Source organism: Artemia sp. Qi Xiang Cuo, chromosome 3 (assembly GCF_049724085.1).
Source record: "Artemia sp. Qi Xiang Cuo chromosome 3, ASM4972408v1, whole genome shotgun sequence".
Taxonomy (NCBI): Eukaryota; Metazoa; Arthropoda; class Branchiopoda; order Anostraca; family Artemiidae; genus Artemia; species Artemia sp. Qi Xiang Cuo.
Window position 1 is genome coordinate 50,886,981 of NC_142796.1, and position 25,771 is coordinate 50,912,751.

At 38.1% G+C, this 25,771-nt stretch overlaps 1 protein-coding gene across 2 annotated transcripts in view; it reads right to left on the minus strand.

Annotated features, from left to right (window-relative positions):
- Nucleotides 1-25,771, minus strand: part of MED31 (mediator complex subunit 31) — an 83,013-nt gene that overhangs the window by 20,095 nt on the left and 37,147 nt on the right. For both annotated transcript variants that reach the window (XM_089086100.1, XM_089086099.1), the window contains exons 2-3: nt 9,571-9,651; nt 4,117-4,213 (exon numbers count right to left, since the gene is read on the minus strand). In XM_089086100.1, the coding sequence (XP_088942226.1) occupies nt 4,117-4,213; nt 9,571-9,651 (178 nt within the window). The remainder of the gene's footprint in view (nt 1-4,116; nt 4,214-9,570; nt 9,652-25,771) is intronic.

The following is a 25,771-nucleotide window of genomic DNA, read 5'->3' on the forward strand; positions in this document are numbered from 1 at the left end:
TTGGCTGAGATCTTACAACCTTTTTTGATAGATGTCCTGTTGCCAAAATTTAGTTCTCCTCGCCAATTATCATATTGCGTTGCCTAAGTAAAGAACGATGTTGGCACAATGTATTATTTATTGTTTTCCAGACCAGGACACTTTGTGCTAAACGAGTAGTCGTAGAGAATTCAAAATAGGCTCTTTCGATAGCATATTGGAGTGGGTTGCGCTTTTTGCCATTTTTGGAAATAACTGAGATGTAAGTGACGTCCCTTCCACGCCCACCATTTCCCCAAACACTTCCAATCAAAATTTTGAGATAGCCATTTTGTTCAGCGTAGTTGATTTCCAAATAAAAATCATGTTTTTGAGGAGAACACTCCCCCCACAGTCCTCACGGCACGGGATGTAAGTTATGCCCTGGGAGAACTTAAGGTTTTTATAGAAATCTTTGTCTTAGAAGCTTCAAAAAAGTCTCATTTGATTGGAAATTCAAAGGGCTAGTGCCCTTTTTAATAGTCGGAAGTGATTGGAGGGCAACTAACCCCCCTCTCGAGCCCACCTTTTCCCCAGACACATCCAATCAGCATTTTGAGATAACCCTTTAGTTCAACGTAGTTGAAAGTTCTGAAAACTAGGTCTTTGAGGATGACATCCCCCCCACAGCCCTCAGGGCGTGGGTTATAAGTTATGCCCTGGGGGCAAAGAAACTTTCCATAGAAAGTCTTGTTGTAAAAACTTCCGAATAGGCTCATTCGATTGGAAATTGAAATGGCTAGTGCCCTTTTTGATAGTCGAAAGTGAATGGGGGGGGGGGGAACTAACCCCCCACTCACACCCACCATTTATCCAACACATCCAATTAAAATTTTGAGATAGCCATTTTGTTCAACGTAGTTGAAAGTTCTGGAAATTAGGTCTTTGAGCATGATAACCCCCTCAGAGCCCTCAGGACAAGGGTTATAAGTTATGCCCTGGGGGCATATACGGTTTTGATTGAAAGCTTTGTCGTAGAAACGTGAAAAAGGGTGCGTTCGATTGGAAATTCAAAGAGCTAGTGCCCTTTTTAATAGTCGAAAGTCATTGAAGGAAAGCTAACCCGCCTCTCCCACCCATCTTTTCCACAAACACATACAATTAAAACTTTGAAATATCCATTTTGTTCAACATAGTTGAAAGTTCTAGAAATTAGATCTTTAAGGATGACAGCCCCCCCACATCCCTCAGGGCGAGTGTTGTAAGTTTCGCCTTGGGGGCATATAAGGTTTTTATAGAAATCGTTGTCGTAGAAACTTCAAAAAGGGCTTATTCGATTGGAAACTGAAATGGCTAGTGCCCTTTTTAATATTCAAACGTAACTGGAGGGCAACTAATCACCCTCTTACATGGGCACCCATATGGAGGGGGGGCTCCCCCCTGGCTGAATGATGCTGCCTTATTTTTATATTTTTGTTCTGAGATTATATAGCATTAAAAGTGCCAATTAGACGAGGTTTGCCCCCCCCCTGGAATCCAACTTATGGCCGCCCATGCCCTCTTACGCCCACCATTTCTCCAAACACATACAAAATTTTGAGATAACCATTTTTTTAATACAAATGAATGTGCATTGTCAGTTTAATATACATATACTGATATTTATTAATCAAAATGTTAATTTTATTTGATTTATTAAAGTTATAAAAGTAAAAACATTTATATTTTTTCAGTAAAGAGTAAATTTTGTTCTGGCCTTGGGAAGGCATAGGGGTTTTGAGCCATACTCTTGTTAATTTCTGCTCGTTTTGAGCTTGACTCGGTTTTTTATTGTAATTTCTGTTCATTTTGGGTTTCATTTATTTATCGATGCTGATTTGTGGTAGTTTCACGCTTAGCAGATTATTTGATTTTATTTTTGCCCATTTGGTTTAATGGAGTTCTTTACTTTTCTTTGAAAAACATATTTTATGGGAAAAGCTTTTTTAATTAATTCACGGAGAAAGGATCAGATCCAGTCCTGCGAGTCCCAAAACACAACACTTGCTTCTACTTCCGACCAAGTTGATCAACCCATTTGCTACACGTCTCGATGAAACAAATTTAGCAACCCCTCCCTCTGTCACAGAGATTGGAATCGGTCATGATCCCCAACAGGCATTACTAGGACACTAACGTCGACGTATCACCGTCTTTTGTTGGCATAGGACAGCCCCTTCTAGCAAATATCGTGATTGAAAGAGCTTAGTAACCCCCCCCCCCACACACGGGCTTGCTTACGCTCAAAAAGACATAGATCTGGCAACCCCTTCTTGTAGATGCAATAAAAAAACGCTCTGTTACCCCTCCCTCCGTCCCTCAACCTATGAATCGGACTGCACACAAAATTATTTCAGTTTATGTCGGGGCCAAGGCGTATATGCATGCGATATGCTAAAGAAATGATGGAAACCAAAGATTTTCATTAAAAAAAAGGATTGTGATTTCGAGATCGATTTTTCCAGAATCATGTTCTGAGAATCTAGACGAGATACTAAATTTTTATCTCTTATTCTTGAGGAAATCATTCTAAGCTCTCCACGAGTACATAATCCATGCATTATGGCTCATTAAGACGCTAACAGAAAAAATAGAATTTCTAATCTAGGAAATGGCCCCATCAAAAGTTTTCCGTAAATGGCGGAAAAACTTCCAAAACGGATTTTTTTTTCTCAATTGGCCTTAAGATTGGATAAGAAATTTCATCCATGAATGGAAAACCACATTCATTAAAGATGAAGTAGTTCTATCCAAATAAAGATGGTCAGTTGGCCGCTCACATAGCGTCATTACAGGTTTCCGTAAAACTGAAAAAGTTACCTTTCTTCAGTTTGTGGCATTCAGAAACAAATTTAACTTAGTCCAAGATTTTCCACAAAGTCAAGGAAGTTGACAAGCAGTAGGAAAGAACCGAGGCTAAATTTCCAATTGCAAAAACGTCAGAAATGAACCTGGATAGCTTATATTTTTACCGAAGGTTAGTCAATTTTTGCATTAAATTTGAAGGAACCTAACAGCTTTTCCTCAAATTATTTTAACTGTTTAAATGAGAATTTCGATCTGTTTGTTTGGTCAGACAAAACCTAGCAGCACGTACTTTGTGAAAAACTTCACTAATTTTAAGAACATCATAGGAGCTGGCTAAAAAACGTCAACAATTTTAAAAATCCTATTTCAAACGTTTATTTTTTCATGTTGTAGCCTAATTCTTTTTCCTCTCTTTTTTTTTCGGTGCATTAATGGCTGTTACGATACTGAGGTATAAAGCGTTTTTACCACAGTAAAGAAATTTCAATCATCATCCTTAATGGGTTACCTTCAGCAGCACTGGATCATTTAAGATCATTATGAAAAGAGTTAAACTATATATATTGCAAAAAAAAAAAAAAAAAAAAAAAAAAAAAAAAATGTCGTTTTTGCCTTATTTGACATGTTGTCACATTTTTATCTCATTTTAATTGTTCGGTTACTGTTTTATTAGACTTAAAAAAAAGCAAATTCGGTTCTTCATGGATTGTAATAGACTTATTTTGCTTAATAAATGTTACAGTATTTTCTAAAAAAAAAAAAGGTTTAAAAAAATCAATAGGAAAGCGTAAACATTCATCTGAACAAAAGTTACTAATTTGATGACTTTCAGAGATAAAGGTCAGTACACAAACAGATTCCTCGAGTATTCTCGGAATATAAAATAGAACTTGTTTACAAAAAATACTGAAAAAGTAAATAAAAGGTTCAGTAAATATACTTTAAAAACAGTGTAACTTATTTTTAATAATAAACACGTCTCTTATTCATGAGAGTAAAAAACCGACACAGACTTAAAACAAATATTGATACTAAAAGAAGCAAAAATAAGCAGACTTTGAGAGCTTGCTTGGAGGGAACAATAATATTATAATAGAAAAAAAATCAATAAAATTAAGCAAAAAAGAATGGAAAGGGAAGATAATAAAAGTATTTGTATTAATTACATGATTAAAGAGACATCAGGAGATTGAATTCCAAACAAGAGTTGACTCATTTTGGGATGAATTTATTCAGAAGACGATGTTTTAAGGAGACATAGGGAGGCATATGGTATCTAAAACAGCCAAAGAGGAGAAAGAAAAAACTTACTTCAGAAACTTGGCATACTGAGGTTCTTTCCAATATTGTAAATACTTCAAATAGTTTACAAATGCCGGATCTTTCAGGTATCCCTTCTGACCAATATCTACGGAGAAACAGAAGTAGCATTTAAATGGGATGATCTATCAAATACTTTCAGCATTACATATTCCATTAATGAACCATTTTAGTTCATTTAGGCTTGTGAGTAAAAAAACACAGTTTTGCCATGACGTGTTGGTCTCGGGCGGCAGTGTGCTAAAGTCGTCATTCTTGGACAATATCTCCAAGGAAATATAAATAGTACAAAAATGGGATCCAAACTAACAACTATGAGCAAACCAAGGGGATTAATTGGATCTTGTATGGTCGAAGCCTTGACACTTGAAAAAAAAGTCTTTTTCTAAATCGAACTTAGAAAAGCGTTTGGTGTGCTAGTTTGCTGTAAAGCTTGCTACAACAGGCGTATTTTCGCCCGTGTCTACAGCGCTTTTGCGATGCCTCGTGTTCTCGCATTGACTCCATTTTGGAATATGTTTACGGCTACTGATAAAAAGACTATTAGATCCGTACATTTTCGTTTCGCGAAATTTCTCTTGTGTATACCCCTATGGGCTAGAAACAAAGGACTAGTGTCAGCCTACGGGTTAACTGAACCACTAACCGTAAGTGAGCAGCGTCACGGTCACTATTATTTCTAGGCTTGATAGGACATGCAGCCTCCATCCTGCTATGTGTTAGTAGAAATATTTGAATCTATTCTTGGTAGTATAGTTTTCTTTGTGAGTGGGTTCTTTTTTTTGTCTTCTCATTTACTTCATATTGAACCCTTGTTTGTTTTTTTTTTGTGCAATAAAGATATTGATTGATAAACGAAAATAAAGAACACAGAAATATGTGGTTAGAAGACTTGCGAAAACGACAATTACAACAAGTCAAAAACGAAATTGAAGAACAAAGAAATATGCGGTTAAAAGATAAGCGGCAGCGAGAATTACAACCAGTCAAAAACGAAAGTGAAGAACACGAAAATATGTGGTTACAAGACATGCGGCAACGGGGATCAGAAGAAATCAAAAACGAAAATGAAGAACAAAGAAAAATGTGGTTATAAGATATGCGACAGCGAGGACAAAAAACATGCGGTTAGAAGATAAGCGGCAGCGGGAATTACAAGTGACAGCAAAAATCAGAACGTGTCAAAGTGAAAGCGAAGAACAAAGATTTGTGCGGTTAGTAGACTCGAAAGTGAGTATGTGTCAAAAATGAAAGTGAAGAACATAGAATTGTGCTGCTAGAAGACAAGCGACAGAAAAATCAGAAGGAATCAAAAATGAAAGTGAAGTAGAAAGATATACTATGGTAGAAGAACAACGCCATCGTGATCTTCGGTGTCAACAAACTGTGACGGAAAACCCAGTAAAAACCTACAAAAATGCAGGAAACTATGCAAGTTTTAACTAAAAGTCATTGGAGCCCTTAAGGGTTGTATGTATTCACTGTAAATTCCTCCATTTTCCCGAGGAAAGAGTAGCCAACAAAGGTGATTCATTTGGAGGTTGCTGCTTACTTGGTCAAATTGTATTGCAGCCACCACAATTTCGGAGGCGAAGCCTCCGGTCTTCCGGTACTATTTATTTATGTAGGCTATGTATGTATTTATAAATTTTCTCTCGAAAACGGATCAATATTTTTTTGGGTAAAATTGGTACCCTGGAATTTTCTGCCCTGAAAAAATGAGCAATAATTGTATATGTATGCATGTATTTACAAATTTTTTCTCGAAAATAGCTCCATGAAAAAACTATCTAAATAGGTCACGAGTTGACCTGTGAATTGTAAGATCATAGAAAAAAATTTCTGAAGTAATGATAAACGAAAAAGAACAACAAAGAAATTAGCGGTTAGAATATTTGCGGAAGCGGCAATTTCAACGAGCCAAAAACGAAATTGAAGAACAAAGCAACATGTGGTTTCAAGATATGTGACAACGAGGATCAGAACGAATCAAAAACAAAAGTGAAGAACAAAGAAGGCATTTTAAGCGATTTCATAATATCTAGAGGACAAAAACGTAAATTAACAATTGCTCAAAATGAACAAGATGGACCATCAAGTGAGACAAGATCAAGAGGACGACCTGAGAAATATTAATTCACGGGTGAAAATGAACAACTTCGACCATCAAATGTGACAAGACTAATTGGACCAGCAAAGATAAAGGGCAAGGAAGAAATATCTGAAGTAATTATAAACTAAAATGAAGAACAAAGAATTGTGTGTTTAGAATAATTGAAACAATTAGAACGAGTAAAAAAAAAATATTGAAGAACAAAGAAATATACGGTTAAAAGATAAGCGGCAGTGAGAATTACAACGACTCAAAAATGAAAGTAAAGAACAATAAAACATGCGGTTACTAGAAATGCGAGGACGAGGATCAGAACGAATGAAAAACGAAAATGAAGAACAAAAAAATATTGGTTAGACGGTGTGCTACAGCAAGTTCAAAGAAAAATGCGGTTAGAAGATAAGCGGCAGCGAGAATTGCAAGCGACAGCAAGAATCAGAACGTTTCAAAATGAAAGGGAAGAACAAAGAATTGTGCACCTAGCAGACACACAAAAACGAGTATGAGAACGTGTCAAAAATGAAAGTGAAGAACAAAGAATTGTACTGTTAGAAGACAAGCGTTAGCGAGAATCAGAGTGAATAAAAAATAAAAGTCAAGTAGGAAAAAATATTACGTAGAAGAGCAACGCCATCGCAATCTTCAACGCCACCAAACTGTAGCACAAAACTCAGTACAAACGTATAAAGATGTAGTAAGCAACATAAATGTTAATTAAAAGTCATTGGACCCTTCAGCGTTGTATGTATTCACTGTGCAGTCCCCCTTTTTCCCGAGGAAAGAGTAGCCATCAAGTGTGACTCATTCGGGGGTTGCTGCCTGCTTGGTTGAATTGCATTGCCACTACAACAGTTTCCAAATAAATTTGTTTGGCCTTTTGCAGAACATTATTACAATGAATATCACAAACAAATCCGAAACTTGAACTCATGTTTTGCCATAGCTTCATTCAACGTAAGCTACTATCGAACCATCAATAGTTGTAATGTTTTCCGCTTCAAAGAATAAGGAGGACAAAAAGTATTCTAACAGACATTTGATTAAGGGATAGATAATAAAGCAAGAAATTTCCTAGGACTAATGTTAAAGAAATTATATTATTGTACATATTAAAATATAACCCCTAAGACTCAACCAGAGTTGCCAGCAACGGACCACAAATAATTAAAAACAACAAAAAAAGCACTATGAACAAATAAAACCCTACGACTGTTTTATAACATAAATTATAATTTATATTTATAGGTATTTGCACAGAAAATTAATCAGCTCCATAACAGAAAGTAGGAATACGGCTTTTGATGCTGATTTCCAACTGAAACAACTTTTCTTTATATATTATCTGAACTTGAACTACATTGTTGAAATGATACATGGATAGGTACCATTATTTGTATCCATAATAGGACAATTACACTCTATTACAATGTTACCCTTAGAATCCCGATGGTCAACAATGGCACAATAGAGGCGTAATTTAACTTAGTGTACCCTAGAGTATAACTACTACTACTACTAACAACTCACCGCAGCACCGAGCCGCCTGAGGCCAACACAGCTACGCACGCTCCTCCTCCCTCCCAATCTATTGAAAGCCTCCCTTTTTACACCCTCCCATGAAGTTCCCATTTCCTTGAAATCTTTCTTTATGACGTACTCCCAACCCAGACGAGGACGATCTGATTTCTGTTTAGCCCTAGACGGTTGGCCAAAAAAGATACTCTTCGGCAATCTATCATCGTTCTTCCACGCAACGTGCCCTAGCCACCTCAACCTTTCTTTCATTATAGCCCTAGAGAGCGGCATTGAACCACATTTTTCGTACAGGCCATTGTTTAAATACGGTCAGTCAGCAGGGTGCCCAGAACAATCCGTAAGTAATTTCTCTGGAAAACATCTAGCAAATCTTCATCTGCTTTTCTAAGCACCCATGCTTCAGAACCACATTTGACCACTGTCATCACTGTAGCTTCCAATATTCTAATCTTGGTTTATTGACTTGTCTTCCCATTCTTCCAAACTTTTTTTTAACTGATGAAAAACACCCTGAGCCTCGGCTATTCTACTTTTAACATCTTCACTGCTCCCACCAAATCCACCAACAATACTACCAAGGTAAATGAAGCTGCCCACTTGATCAATCTTTTCATTACCCAACGGCACCTTTTCATCTTCACTTATACCTAGCCTTAGTGACCTAGTCTTCTTAACATTAATTTTCAAACCTATTCTAGCACCCTGAACTCGCAAAACCTATAAAAGCTCATTCATTTTGCTAGCACTTTCCTCTAGGATTCTGAAATCATCAGCATAATCTCTAAGTCCAGGAGAGTTTTTCCTCCCCATTTGAATCCGTGGTCTCCCATTGCCTTTCCTGTGCTCCTCAAGACGAAATCCATGAAAATAATCCACATAAATGGGGATAGAACACAACCCTGCTCAACTTCTGATTTAATACAAAACCAGCTGCTAACCTCATTTCCTACCTTAATTGCAGCAGTGTTATTCTCGTACATAGCACTAATCACTTTAATGTATTTGTCTGGTATACCATACAAGGATAAAACCTTTGCTAAAGCTCTTCTATCTACAGAATCGAACGCTTGCTCATAATATATAAAACTAAGGACCAAAGGTGTTTGACAACTCAGGCACTTCTCAATTATTAATCTAAGAGTGAAAATTTGGTCGACGCACCCTCTGCCTTTTCTAAAATAGCACTGCTCTTCTCTTAAAACTTTGTCTACGGCATCTCTCAGTCTAAAAAGTATCATATTACTAAGTAATTTGCTATCTACACAGACCAGACTAATGCCTCGATAATTACCACACTCACTTTTATCCCCTTTTTTATAAAGTGGCTTAATTAAGGTTTTCATAAAATCGTTAGATACTTCCCCTTTCTCAAAAATCATATTCATAATCTTCAGAAGCTTATTTCTAACCTCAGAGCCACTATATTTAAGAAACTCATTTACCAACCTATCAGCACCTGGAGCCTTATTATTTTTTAATACTTTTAGTATTGTCGCTAATTCTTCCTCACAAAAAATCTTCCTTCACATCCAAGGTATCACAAACTTTTCATTTTCCTCTATATCTTTTCCTGCAACTCTATCTCGGTTTAGCACATTCTCAAAATGTATTTCCCATCTCTCTTTAATTCTTTCCTTATCGCTAATTACGGCCCCTTTCCTATCTTTAACTGGGCCAAGTCCAGATTGACTACTACCTCTCAATTTATTGGCATACCAGTACAATATTTTACTATTATGCCGTCTAGCTGCATCTTCCTAGAGTATAAATTAAGATAAAATAAAATAAATACTCACAATTCAAATAATTGGGATTAGCTAAGCACTGAACGAATTCCAATTCTACTTGAAATCTTATTTTCTGCTGGTCTTCTGATTCTGTAAGAAAATATATGATTTCAGAATACATCGCTCGGAATTATAAGACTCAGAATATATGACAGTTCAAATTACCAGTTTTCCCAGTCTCTTAACTGAGTATTTTGGCAACCATGAAGTGGGAGCATGGGCACCCATAGACTGAATTTTAGGGGGGGGCTTACCTGGTCTAATCGGCACTTCCATTGTTGTATAATTGAAATCTCAAGACAAAATTTCATAGGCAGTGGGATAGCGCTGCCTCAGTAAAGAGCGATGTGGGCACAATATATTGTTGTTTTTTTTAGACCAGGGCACTTCTTATAGAAAGAAATATCACAGAAAGAGCTCATGGAGGGCAACCAGCGCCTCCCCCACGTCAATCACTTCCCCATACACATCCAAACAAAATTTTGAGATAACCAATTTGTACAGTGTAGTTTAAAGGTCCAGAAATTATGACTTTGAAAATGACAACCCCCCCCCCACAACCCTCAGAGCAAGGGTTGTAAGTAATGCCCTGTGGGGATATATGGTTTTTTATAGAAAGGGTAGTCGTATATACCTCAGAGGGGGCTCATTTGATTGGTAATCAGAAGTTCTACTAGCCTTTTTAAGAGTCAAAAGTGATTAGAGGTCATCCAGCCCCCCTCCCATACACCAATCATTTCCCCAAACACATTCAATCAATAGTTTTTTAGATAGCCATTTTGTTCAGCGTAGTTGAAAGATCCAGAAATTATGTCTTTAAGGATAACTCCCCCCCTCCCCCATATAGCCCTCAGGTCAAGGGTTGTAAGTTACACCCTGGGAGCATATAAGGTTTTTATAGAAATGGTGATCGTATAAAGTTCAAAGAGGATTGGTAATTAGAAGTTATAGTGCTCTTTTTAAGAGCCCAAAGTGATCAGAAGGCAAATAGCCCCCCCCCCCCCCCCCACACACACACACACGTCGTATTTCCAGAAACGCATCTGATAGAAATTTTAAGATGACCATTTGATGTCGTAGAAAATTTGAAAAGGGCTCAGTCGGTTGGTAATTGAAAGGGCTAGCGCCTTCTTTAATAGTCAAAAGTGATTGGAGGGCACCCCCCACGCCCATCATTTCCCCAAACACTTCCAGTCAAAATCTCGAGATAGTTTTTTTGTTTGACGCAGTTTAGAAGTCCAGAAATTATGTCTTTGAGGATGAGAACCCCCTCACAGTTCAGGGCAAGAGTTGTAAGGTATGCCCCGAGTACATTTAAGGTTTTTATGGAAAGGGTGGTCGTATAAACTTCGGAGGGGGCTCGTTCGATTGGAAATCGGAAGTTGAAGAGCCATTTCTAAGAGTCAAATTTATCAGAGGGCAGCTATACCCCCCATGTAATATTTTCCCCCAATGCATCCGATAGAAATTTTAAGATAGCCACTTGTTCAAAAATAGTCCAAAGATCTCATAACACGGCCTTTGGGGTTGACATAAGCCCCCAAAGTACGGGGATGAGGGTTTTAAGTTATGGCCCGGTGGGATGAAAGGTTTTTATGAAGATGGGGTCTTGTGAACTTAAGAGGGGGGTCATTTAATTGGAAATACATACTTCCAGTTCCATTTTAAGAGTCAGGCGTGATGGAGAGAAAATAGCCCCCCCTCCTCTCCCTGATATCCTCTTTTACCCAAACACATTTGATGGAAATTGTAAGACAGTGATTTTGTAGGCAATAGTACAAAGAAAATATAACAATTTCTTCAGTAATCAAATATAAGAAATATTTAGGCGGACGTTGAACTAAATCAAAAGAAACTATAAGCATGTGAACTTTCAAAAAGATGACAAGGCAATCTCTCAAGAACAACTTCTATTTTTAAATTAGATCTTTAAGAGTAAGTTGCGGGGAATTTTAAACTAGCCAGAAGGCAATATGTGCATACTTTTAGTACTACAACTACAGTTACTGTAACTAATGACGCTTAGTTCCAATTAAACGAAAAAACTTTAAACATAAGTAGAAGGCTATCTTATAGTCCCACGACTCACCCCTGCTGCCATCTACAACTTTTTTAACACCAAATATGTGCATAGAGTCATTAGGAAGAACACGTGGTTAATGGGGTCAATGACCTAAATTTCCAAGGTCGATGTTGTTGTTGTTGTAAGTGCACGCTCTCAGCGAATGTCAAGGTCGATTTATTTGTTGTTGTTGCAAGTGCACGCTCTCAGCGAATGTCAAGGTCGATTTATTTGTTGTTGTTGTTGTAAGTGCACGCTCTCAGCGAATGTCAAGGTGTCCAGAAATAGGAAACAGCATTTGATGTTGTTGTTGTTGTAAGTGCACGCTCTCAGCGAATGTCAGGGAGTCCAGAAATAAGAAACAGCATTTGTTGTTGTTATTATTCTGGGCATGCTCCCAGCGAATGTTATGAGTTTCCAGAAATAGGAAACATTTAGATCACGTGTGTCCTTATCAGCCAATCAGCAAGTCGGATACATACCCTTTCTCAACCAATCAGAGGGCTCGCAAACATATTAGCACCGGTTGGAATATAAGGAAAGGGTTTTTTGCTAAAGTTTTATTAGTCTGTGAATAGAATTCAAAGGAGTGAGAACAGTTTTGACTTTACTCATTTGAATATATATTTGTGTTGATGATGACGAGTGGAATGTTTACCCTCTTAGAAGTTGATAGTGGAGTTGAAGGTAATAATACAAGATCACCAAGCATTGCGATGGATAACACGAAAGGATCACGTCTTTGTCTGGAATAGGATGCAGTATATGCAAGTTATATTATATCCTTGAGCAAATTTAAAATGGAGGATAAATTATGTTTTGCCGCTAAAGTTGATATAGCACATGTGAATAGACTTCAATGTGCTTTAAGTGCATTAGTGAAACATATCGAAGACAATAAACTCTATCGCTAATTGTACATGCTCTATATTATTGATGTTGTTGTAATTATTCAATAAAATTGTTTCGAAATCGAAAATGTTCTCTTTCTTTTCTGGTTAGGTTAGGTTAGGGCTAACGAATCAGGGTCAGTCTAGAGTCAGCAGTCGGAGTGAAAGGATTGAAAAATGAATAAATTTGAGAAAGAGAGAATTAGATCAAATCTAGTGTTAATGGAAAAACATTTGATTTTGGATGATGATTTTCTCGAGTTATCTCTTCAATGCAGGATATTCTCTCGTCAGGGATCACTTGAAAATATAATGAAGAGTGATTCTCCCCCATTGGACTGTTGTATGAAACTTTTAAAATGTGATTCAAGTGCTTATAGTCAATTTATTGATATATTAATTGAAACAAGGCAGAATCATATCGTGGATATACTTTTGAAAACATTGCCAATGGATTCAATGTAGATGGCTCCTCCTTCGAAAGAGGTAACGTTACAGAGCTACTCCTCTCCCACATTTCCCCTCACTGAATTTATGGAGCGAGGACGATCAGTTTCATTTTAGTTGCGAGAGAGTTGACATTGGAAACCGAAAGATGTTCTATATACATCCATTATGCATGTACACTCTTGGCAGTTGGACTCAATTTGAGAATTGTACAATTACAGATGACTATCATGAATAATGTAAATTATTTAATCCTTGTAAATTACATAGAGGCTATGCAGTACAAATTTAAGGATATAATTCATGTCTTGAAGAGGTGTGTGACTCTCACCCTAGAAGGCACCTGTGCTCCAATTGTCACTATGATAAATGTGATCAGTGGGAGAATACTTACCCCGCTATGATTGGAAAGAATCCCAAACGTGATTTTAGTTTATTTCTACGAGATTGGTATCGTCGTGGATTTAAATTATTCTGGGAAGAGGAATCTGGTCAATGATTCAACTGTTGGGCTAACAAGACAATTTGGTTTCTACGTCATCGTTGTGACGACACTGCCTACTATGACTATAAACCAAGTGATTTTTATTTGGCAGTTACCGAATGTGATTCACCATTTGAAAACACTGTATGTGATATTGCTTCAAATAGACATATTGAAACTCGTGAATTTCATAACATGAATGCAAATAGTATCATTGACTATAGAAAGAGATATGACAAGAGTGAAGTTACATTATACTGTAGAAAATGTGACCCTGACTTTGCAGACAATCAAGATCAATATACAGTGAATCCAAATGATTTACCAGCATTAGTGGTTCACAACAGTTGCCTATACATTGATGAAGAAGAAGAAATCTAAAGTGAAGATTTAAAGACATTGTTGTATATATATATATATATATATATATATATATATATATATATATATATATATATATATATATATATATATATATATATATATATGTATATATATATGCATTTTATTAATAAGCAAATTCACAAACATTTTTTAAGCACTTTACTCTTAGGGCACTGAAATCAATATTATATAGGTCTGAGAGGATATTTTCCACTAGAAAGTCATTCAGACGTGGATTGTCAACATAAATGTGGAGAAATTGTTTCTAAGTATAGCCGCGACATCGGAACACAAAATATAGTAGTGCATGGAAGCCGCAGCTTTTAGTCGTTAGATCATGCACCCTCTTCCGATTTTGAATAATATTTTTCCCACTGCTCTCAATATAGTCGCTGATGTGAGGCGTGTAGAATGTATAGGGTAGACCAAGAGGATCAAAAAATTCAATCGTTTTCATTGTTTGAAAGATGCACAGCCAATGACCCGTCAGCACAGTCGACGGACTGCCATTAACAATAATCAAGGTATTGTTGACACTTTGATTTTTTCCAAGAAAGTCCGAGAGTAGACAATAGGATTTGTACTGGGACATGTAGGGGTCCATATTAAACACATTGATTATCTGACTGGTGTTCATGGCGCTAAGTCTAGTAGAACGCTGCCTTCGGGAGTGATTTCCCAATAGGTTTCATATTGATTTAGTGAGATTAGCGCAATACTCTCAGACAATGGATCGGCAAATGTACACTCTAAACGGACACTCCCCGTACTTACTATACTCATATCATGTATACCAGACAAATCCAATACAATGATACCATTTGTTTTAGCAAACATATCTTCGGTTATACCATTTTCAAATAGTTGCGAATCATGATCTAGGGTTTGCATGGTCAACTCATACAATGTTCTATAGGATTTATCAAAAGATAGATTGTAGAGTGGGATACCGTTTACTTTACACACAAGAGATGAAAGTCCAAACATCTCGAATTTATGTGGGCATTCAGTCCATGATCCTATTGCACTGGCGCTTTTTACAAATGTCAAAGCGAGTTCTGACGGAATTTTACCATTGATAAAGGATGAATCGGTGAAGGTGCGTGAGCCCATTGCAATATGACGTTGATTGGTGATTGTATGAGGAAAAAGTAGTTTAATATTGTTGCCATTGGCTCTCAGTTTTTCCACTGCCGAAGCAACAGAACTCATGACCTGTTGTTTGCGTACATGAAGTATTGCCGAGGTGAGGGAGAGACTTACATCAGGATTGCCAGCAAGTTCTTTTCTCAATATGAAATTGGATGGTGCAAGCGCCAGTTTTATATCCACTTTAACATTGGGCGGCAGCCATTGGGGTATATTAAATATTTCATGATAGATTTTTCCAACTAGATGTAATTCACTAGTTGTAGCATTTTTAAGTGCATCTGTACTATCAGTATTAGTAATATATTCATCTCCATTGGAGGTGCCTCTCAATTCCTTGAATGACTTGGGTGTCATCATCATGAATTGAATATAGCTTGTATAATTTGAGAGATTGTTGCTTGTGCTCACCAGCGTGCCATTGATGTAGACACTAATTTGACGAAATAAATTATGTAATATACAATTTTCATAGGATATTCCATCAGCCCGAATTGGCATTGTATTATCGGATTTCCGGACTTTCATTTGTAAATCTATAAATGTTGAAGACATGTCCATAAAGTAGTCTTTATGGAATAAATTTGAAAGTGGATATTATCGGAGAGGGGTTGTTGAGGATAAAATTGTTCATAGTATCCATGCTTGACACTCACATCAACATTTTCAGCATTGAATAGATTCAATGAGGCGGTGATTGAAGGTTGAGAATCCTTATGTGGCATGTAGGAAATTTTAGGAGAAGAAATCTAGTTTCGATCTACCAATTTTCCTCCTGGGGCTTCTTCTTCTGTTTACAGCACATGTCGGCTTTTTCCTTCTTTTCTTTGACAAGAGGGATGATGTCTTTCGTTTCCGACCTGAGTGGAGACTGATGAGTGATGCATTGTTTCTCGACCTTTTTAAGCCTTTACCATTTTGTTTTAATTTTTCGCCAAGAGTTCGCGCACTGGACCTAAGATTTTCCGAAGCACTTTTTTTTAAAATCCTTGCCAGAGCCCCAATCGTATAGTGCAGAGGATGCAAAATCTGTCGCAGCCGGTACAAGATATTTTCTAGCCAGTGGTAGTGAAGAGCGAAACAGCTTAGCAAACCAACTGCCAAGACCGTAGCCAGACATTGACGAGCGACCTTTGTAATAGTCCATTCCATTGCCCTGTTGTCTTGGGCCAAGAGTATTAACATAGCAGTCAATATCAGGACAAGTGAATAGCACTTTTTTATTAGACATCTTGTTGAACGATGGGCCGAAAATGGCATGTAATCACAGCCAAACCTTTTGAAATTGCTATGGGATCGCCCAATTCGGTTCTTAGTGTTAACTGACAGAGTTCCAAATAGAAAGTGTTTAAGGGAATATATTGAAGATGCTTTATATTGTAGCTGTCAATATGTTCTTCATTGGTTTTTCGTTCAAGAACTTGAAGGAGGGGGACATTTTAATTGTCAACCCGAGATGTTTCCACAAATGAAGCGTAGAGAAATATACAAGTGTCTGTGGAGAAGGCAGGCGGGTAGTCAGCAAAAATGAAATTAGTATTTCCGGCACTTTTACCATTGATTATATTGAGCTTAAAGCCAAGAACATCCTTTAGACTATCATTGAGAATAACGTTTTCACTGGCAATAGGTGAACTAATGTAGATCTTGCCCTCCTCCTTTGAATAGTTGAAATGAAAAGCTCCTTTTTTACGAGCGGAAATTATTTTATTAATAGAAAGACATAAATCGTTCATACAGGTGAGTTCCTCGTAGGGTAATTCAATATATGGATAATTCATCCAATTGATTTTTTGAATTTGTTCTTGATCACTTGAGGATGGTGGTGGCGGCCAATCATAGGGTCTAATTTTTATTTCATATTTACGATCCTTTCTCAGGATGTCATAAGTATTTTTGAGAATACAGTCGACAAGAGCCACTTCACACTTTCCGTCGTCGAATTTGATAGTGGGGGAGAGTTTCGTCCAAAAATCACTTGTTCTATTCAGATCATTGTAGAGAAGATCAGAAACATTGGACATGAAAGTCAAATAGAAATCATTGGGCATTGTTAATATCTTCAGCACTGACCCAAGAATCAAAATCTGAGTTGTATCCTAGCCAGCGAACAAGCAACTGTCTCTTTCCCCTATGAGTACGACTCTTTAATATCTTCTCAGTTTGATCCATTTCGCTAGTGTTTCTAACTTTTTGCAGTTCATATTCATAAAAACCGCCGAGAATCTCATCATCTTTGGTATCTCGCAAACGATAAGTTATGGGTTTGGTGTCCAGGATTTTGGACACTTTAAAAAGTTCGGTGCTCCATAAATAATTCCCCTTTTCAAAAATATTGGTGGTTCTATTAATTCGAACAGTATCACCAACATTGAATTTCTTCTTCACATTTTTTTTTCTTTTTCACCATTGGAATATTGCTTTAGAAAAGCACCAAATGTATTTTCATTGTAGTGAACATCCCGAGGGCTCGAGTTGGACAGAGATCGATGTAGTTGATGGCTGCAGAACTGCACGATTTTACTCAAATTATGAATAAATGTAAATGTATTTTTCAATTTACAATATCTTCAGATTAATATACAAATCATTCTGAATAATCTTTCAACCAATCCAGCCTTTATCGGAATGTGACTCTGATAGTGTTGTATTATATTTCGATAGAACATTTTGCACATGGGGATTAACAAATTCACTGCCACGATCCGATTGAATTTTTCTATACGAATCCTGTTCAAGAATACTTTCAATGGCCCGGGCAACTTCAACACCTATCTTTGATCGCAGTGGAATGGCATAGGCATAGCGACTAAAGACACTGATTGCCACCAGAATATATTCGTAGGGTGCATTGTGACACCGTTGAAGTGCGTCTAAAGTTAAAAGATCCGTTTGCATTATATGGAGAGGGGAAAAGGCTTTAGTTTGTCGATATTGTTTGCTGAGAAGCCTGTGATTCCGATGCAGTGTGTAACTCGCTTCATTCTCTAGATACTCTTTTGCTTTTTTCAATGTGGTGCCGGAGACAGCTTTAGAAAGCGTTTTGGGAGAACTTAAACTCCCCGCTTCACCAATATTTTCATAGACACCTTTCAGAACTTCATCCATTTTGAACGCAAACATGCAGTGTAATGACCACTCCCCTTTTGCACACTGGAGGGTGAATCATTTCGTCTTCGCTTTTGACTGGCAGCCACAGGTGTTGTAAAATCAGCGCTACTGCTGCTGCTAGTATTTTCAAATATTGAATCTTCTTCTTCTTTTTAAATGATGTTGGTGTTGGTGTTGGAAGAGGACTATATTCTCTTAGTTTCTTTAGAATTTGCTTATTGCCAATAAGACTTTTGGGAAAGTTTGATACACTTAGAAAGGTGTATAGATTATAGTCAAAGGATAAAAGTCCTTTACGATACCATATCACAAATTAAATCAACTAGAATATAACTTTTTCCCTGAATTATAATTCGTTTCCCTGTGCTGTCGACTTGAACTTGATGTTCATCAGTTTCCAATCTAAGATATGATAATACTCCTTTACTATGTTCACGATAAGTGAGTGGCAATAGGTTTCCAATTTTCAAAACAATTGAATTCAAGTCTTTCTCCTTTGAATCTGCTGAATCTTCAGGTGGTATTTCCTATTTAGAAGGATCAGTGGCGGCGGCGACGGTTGGTCTGTCACGATAAGGTTTATGTTTGTCCACACGTAGCAATGCATCTTGAAGTAAAAGCAGTTTTTTGTCATCGGCAATATTCTCATCATTAATGAATTTGCTTAGATTGTCTTCAAAATGTTCGACGGGCGAGAGGACAAGTTCAAATGGTGTCAATTTATAGGGTTTTGTCATTCTCTAGAGAAAACTATTTACAAGTCCAGCAATTATTGGCAGTAAAAGTGTGAAAAAGCTACCGCCCGCTTGAAGGAGTCGTGTTCTTTAAAAAAAATTTACCATTTATTTTAAAGCCCTGACGCGGCATCTGGCAACATGTTTCGTTTTCTGTTGTATAAAAACATCTGACAGTTTAATAATTCACTCAGCTAAATTTAAAAGAAGTTCAGATATTAGATTAATAAGATCATTGTCAATACCATGTTTGAGCATAGCCTTCCTAAGCAAGGGTTTTGGAGTGCTTAAAACGGAAAATAAATACCGTTGTTCGTGTAGCTTCTTCAGTATCATAACGCCAACTAATAGCTTTTTTTACTGTATCACCGGAAAATACGCGGTACTTTCATTTGTGCAAACGTCGTTGACGATACGCTGATCCTTGGGAGTGCTATGATTAAGATCCAGAAAAATGTAACCGTATGGCTTGTTAGTCGCCTGAGTGTACGCTGACAACAGAAATTTAGGGGCGCCGGGGTATATCTGTTTATTGAGAGTTATGAGCGAGCTAGAATCACGAACAACTCGATATATAATATAGATGGTGCAATTCAAAGCAAGGGTTCGCATACATTTTCTTTGATGAAACAGATTGTGTAGAACTAGGGTTATGGAAATGTGTTCATGGTGGGAGCGAACGGTGAACAGTTGTAGCATTTCCTGTGAGAACTGTTCAATGGATTCAGCCAAATCATCAATAATCAGCCACGAGTTCGATTCAATACTATTGAAAACATCAAGTCCTCGTATGAATTGTATTGGTATGGTTGTGGCAATTGCTTTTACTTGATCATAGGACACCTGCCAAATACTATAGCAATATTATATTTTTATCGGCTTTTCCAAAAAAATTTTATTGCATTTTTTAGCTATTCTTTTTAAGAGTGTTGTTTTCCCTGACATTGAGGGACCACACAGAAACGATCTGAAGGGTGTTTTAAATTGAGACTAGTTGCTGCTGCTGCTGACAACAGTTGGACTATAACTAACTGTAAATCATACGTGTCCAATGATTAAGTAGTAATAATTTTCCCATAGATCTATCTAGTACTGGTTAAAAACAACAAAAAAACAATATTCTATGGCAGTATTTATTTCGTAAACATGAAAACAAATATTTGCTCAACGGGAACTGCAACGATATGAATAACACTTGTTCAATAAGAAAAACAACAATATTTCATGTCAGCATTTATTTTGGCACTGCATGAAAACTCTTATTTGTTCAACATGAACAACAACATAAGAATAACACTTTATATTCAACAAGAACCTGACGATATTTCATGACAGTATTTATTTCGACACTGCATTAAAACTCTATTTGTTCAACATGAACATGAACTGCAATGATAAAAATGACACTTATTGTGTTTAAACACTTTTTGTCCATCAACATGAAGAGCAACACTTATTGTCTTTAAACACTTTGTCCATTAACAACAACACTTTATTTACATTAGTAGCAAACACACACTTTTCTATACAACATGAGCACTTGAAAACAACACTTGAAAAAAAAACACTTGGAACATGAACTAGCACAGCTGAACATTACAGTGAATTTAAAAGTCCCCCCCCCAGGGCCGTGGGGCCGAAACCAGGCCGCGGGCGGGGACCCCCCACCCCCCGGGAGCTGCGGTCGGGACCCTCCACCCCCCGGGAGCCAGCCGCGGGAAGGGCCCCCCACTCCCCACCCCAGGGAGCCGCGGGGCGAAAATGGATTGTACACAATAGTTGTCGTCACTGCTGCTACAGGTTAGTTGAGGTTGGGTTAGTTGAGGTGGTTAGTTAATTTATGAACGGGTTGGTGGTGGTTAGTTAATTTATGAAAGGTTGGTGATGGTTAGTTGGTTAGTTCAAGTTAGGTTAATTTATCCAGACCAAGTTGATTGCGATAGTCTATGCATTCAACTCGGTCTGAAATACGGTAGTGACCGTGAGGCAGGACAGTCACTCCATTTTCGAGCACATAGACTTTGTCGGATATAGACAACATTGCATTCTTTTCCACTCTCACAGTATAATTTCTATACTGTAGAGAGCGAATTGCAAGCACTTGTGCTCTCGGCACTAGGCTACTTTCTACACAGTCTCTGTACACACTCATGTTGAAATTGCTCTTTACAAAATGTGTAGGCACCCCTTTACACGCCTTCTTTTCTTCCCCACTATGTGTTTCAACGCAATAAACTTTGTGGCCCGGGAACACCCCCCTGGATATCAAATCACTCCCCGTCTCTGATTTTAACATTAATAGTTGGTTGGGGGCTTGACGTTTCACCAACTCGGGGTAGAGGGATGGATTCCAGTTGGTGAAATCCATCCGCGAGCTGATGTGTTCCCCCTTTTCTATATCACCCAATAAATCTTCAGTCCCATTTACCTTTAGCAGCAGAGAATCTGTATCCCCATAGTAAACTTGAACCTCCCCCTCCCGTGGCCATTGCACCTTGCACACATTGTAAAAGAACGACAACATGAGCTTTTTGGAAATTTCTAGTACTGAACTGCCACCTGCTATATTCTTGTTCAGTACCACATTTCTCTTTCGCCTGTGTAGAAGAACCATGCCAGTCTCTATGCTCGTGAACGATTTAAAATTTGGGTTGGCAATAATTCGGGCACACTCTAGAGGGTCAGTCACGACATCACAGAAAGATCTGTTACGTACGCTTTCACACATTTTGCCAAACGCTGAATTTAGGATGAGCTTATACGATTCCTTCTCCATTTTTGAGTTTGCCCTAGAGCGCTTATCGAAAACAGTATCGATAAACGTTTTCAAGTATGGTCGCTGATTGAACTGCAGGACCCTGTGTATTTTGGTGATTTTGAAACCATTGTTCACCATCCAGTGCAAAAGCACATGGTGAACAACGATATTCTCCTTAGGGTCCAAATCAGCAATCAGTTTCTGTTTGGAGGGAGTCCAGTGCATCCCCATATCCTCAACCAATGATCGATTGTAGGGGCTCAATGACTCCCTCCTCACGGGTCGATTGATACAGGGAAAAACAAAATCTTTGACTGAGTCGTGAAGCGCCAGTGGAATGTGCCCGTCAATTTCAAAGAACCATCCTTGTGGCCCATTGTCCTCGAAGGTGGTAATGTCGGTGAACTTACAAGGATTCTCAAGCCATTGATAGTTCCCACACGGCAAAGAGTAGTGAGACATTGCCGAGGGGTACAATGAGTTCATGTCCAAGAACACTGTATTTGACTTTGCACCGGTGCTGTTTTGTCCGCTCGGATCGGTTGACAAGAAACGGTCCCCATGAAAAACATACCCACCCCTCATTGAACGCTCTACAAAAAGGTGCTGATCTACATCGGTTATTTGGCTTATTTCTTCCCTACTAGTTTTTCAAATCATATCAATCACAACCTGTGGTGTAGAAAAATAGTAGCCTATATCTAACCCGAACTCTGAATAGATTTGGTCTGTGTTCTTACAGACTATATCCAACAGAGTTAAAACGTCACTGGCCAAGTACAGTCTACAATAATCCCACCCATTTTTACAATCCCCCTTAGACCCCACCTTCTTGGCAAACTCATACTCCTCGGCTGTGCATTCACTGCTGGTCAGTGAATTGTAAAAAGCTTCAATTGGAGGTAGTTTCACCTCGCTTAAGCGAGCGCCAGAACAGTAATAATCGTATGCGTATATACCTTTACAGGTCAACAGATCATACATTTCACTGTCTGGAAAGTTTTGTTTAAGCAAGGGAAAGCTATCAAAATTGTCGCTTTTCTGCACTTGAATCAATTGACTCAATGCCTTGGGAAAAAAACTAAAGGAATCTAAAAACCTGATTTTATTCCAACACGTATGCCCATTATCCACTGCCTGCCATTTCAGCTCGAGAAGCAACAACTTCTCGGCCGATTTGGGAATAATGTTATAGGTAAATGAATTGTTTACCCATGGACTATCTACTCCCCCTTCCTTCGCTATGCATACGTGCCAGTGGCGGTAAAATAAATTTTAAGTCATAATTAGAGTTGTGAATAAAAACGGGAATAAAAAACTGCTGGCTAACATTTAAGTTACACGATTGACGCGCAATCCCTCTAAAATTACTACCCCCAGATGATATTTCCTGCCACAAGTGATTATGATCTCTGACTTTCCCCCTCCCCCCTCTTTTCCTTTTAGTCCCCTTATCCCCCTCTACAAACTCCCCCTTACAAACCCAATATATTTTTTGATCTTTAATCGCGAGACGATCCTCTGCAGACAAAACCATTGGATAATGGGTATTTCTCAAACGAGAAATAGCACCATTAGCCGTGCCAATTAGTTTAGTCAGTGCCTTGACCTAACACTCGTTCTCATCCAATGTTTCTACTATTTCTAACAACCGCATGGTGTTAGAACTGACTCTTTGCGCGTGAGCATAGGACACTGCAATAGCCTGGTGTTCTTTGACTCGATTTGGAAATTGGGGATTGTTCACCTCCACCAGCTTAGCTTCGCAGTCTAATGATATTTTGTTGCACTGGAGAAGGGTGTTCTGGAAATTTTTAGAGCGTAAAATAGCCCTTTCCTCTGAAACCGTTTCCACTGTCTGGTAGCCATGTCGGCAACAGTACATCTCATGATTTTTTAGCTTTAATTCAGTCCAAAATCTAGTGAGACATGTTAGGCATTAAAAATGTACTCCCCGTGGCTTACCCCCTCCCAAAACTTTCCTGACGTAGGTGATCGGGTTTAACTGACCAAGTGAATTCGGCTCTCTAGGCGGTGTGTATAACAACCAAACCCAGTGTTTGACCAAATCAACTGACAGACCCCTTAGAGGGAAAAGCACCCCCTTCTTTTTACAATGAGCCCCAGATTCAAATTCTGTTGCATACAGTACCAAAGTAAGGTCAATATTTAAGTGGTTATTAGTCCTTTCAAAAATTTCAATAGATCGTAGAGTTACTGGGTATTTCCATTCTAAACACGAAAAATCTACATTGGGAAAATTGGGCCCCTCCTTTCCATGTACAGCCCTATGATCTAGATTTGTGTTGGTAGCGTCATCTTCTAGAGGCTGAAATGCTGATATGAGGAAAGCATACCGGAAACATTTTTGACCTGTTTCAAAACAAATCCGCTGGACACCACGACAACCGACTAGATCTGGATTATATTTTAAAACAGTATCCCTTTCATGCCCACCTGTCCCCCCTCTTAAAATAAAATCTTTCTTAAATTTACAGATATTTACATTTAAATTTTAAACAAATAGAACTAGAGACCCACTACCGTTTTCGTTATAGTTCCCAAGATGCGCAATAGTTTAACCTACCAAATCCTTGAAAGCACCCTCAAAATTTCCTAAATTCGAATAAACCAAACGCATCTCGGACTATATATAATGATAATAAACTTCACTTTTCCCCTCATTTAAATAGAATACCTTTAAAACAATAGAAACCTTATTTGAATCCCTCCCCCACAATTGAATTTGGTTCTCCAATAGTGCATGAGATTTATCTACATACGCATGCACAATTTCTAAGGGGTCAAACACAAAATTTCCCCCCATAGGTGAATTAAAAGGATCCCCAAAAGTCCCAGTGGAAACATCTATTGCATTTAAAATTGTGTTGGACAATTGAAAATCGGGGAAAGTTGTTCCCCCCTCCCTCGCGTGGGTATCATCCCCTCCCCCACCCCCCAGGGGTTCAACGAAAGTTGGAGTATACTCTACGTCAGTTGTTTGAAGTGGAAGTAGGTAATCAGTGGGGGAAAGAGGAGGGTTCCCAGTTAATTCGTCTGTAAAATCCTCTAAAAGCTGTTGTGTATCTTGTTTCAAGTTCCCCTGCCAAACTGCACTATAATTTACATTTAGAAAATCATCTAAAAACTCATCAATATTATCCGGAATATTGTTAATGATACCGTCCCATGTTCAATTGTTGTTGGAGAGCTCCTCTCCTCCAACTGATGACGATGGGGATAATGAATAAGGGACAAATGCACCAATCTATAAATGAAAAAAAATAGCTTATTTTCAAAGTGTTCAAATCATCCCTACTGTTTTTAAAATTGGGATTATTATTGCTTAAAACACGCTTAATAGCATTTGGTATACTCTATCGATATTCTGCTTAACAAAAATCTAAAAGTTTCTCATAGAACAAAATTTTGATTTTGCTCAAAAAACCCCACCAAATTTCCACTATTTAATACTCCCCCCCCCCTCCGAGCCGGTCATCGCGGCGCTTTCCCGCAGCGCTTCCCGCGGCGCTTCTTGGGCCCACCGGCGCTTCCCGCGGTGCTTCCCCCGGCGCTTCTCAAGCCCACCAGCGCTTCCCGGGAGCCGTGGTGGCTCCCAATCGTTTACATAATGTCCTAAAAAAAAACGTATTGTTAGGAGGCATAAGTCGTTTCGCCTACTTCCCGTACAGGTTGTCTAGGACTCCAAATGAGCCTAGATTATTTGTAATCTCGTGTCTGTTCTGTTTCCAAGACTGAACTTCAACAGCTAGGAAAATACACAATTAAATGCCGGGATCCGTTAACTCAGACATTGTCAGAATGTTTCCCCTCGCTAAAATCATGGCGGCAAGTTGTAAGATTGAAAGCTATTTTAAAAATATTCAGTGCAAATTAGACAGTCCATATGTGCCAGATAGATAAATGGGAATAATCTCTGCAGCCTTCTCTCTTAAAACTATGGAATATTCAATTGTGAACGGAATAGCATTCACAGAGTTCCAAATGGTGAGCATTAGCAGTAAGTGACTGCGATTTTTGAGGTGAAAAAGATTCGAGGACTAATCTGCCCCCCCTCCCCCCTTTTCAGCAATGTCATAAATAGCAAATATAATTTTTGGGGATAAAAATTTTTCTGCTCTTACATGGAATTCCAATTTCCTAAATATCTAACGCTAATTTTAAATAATT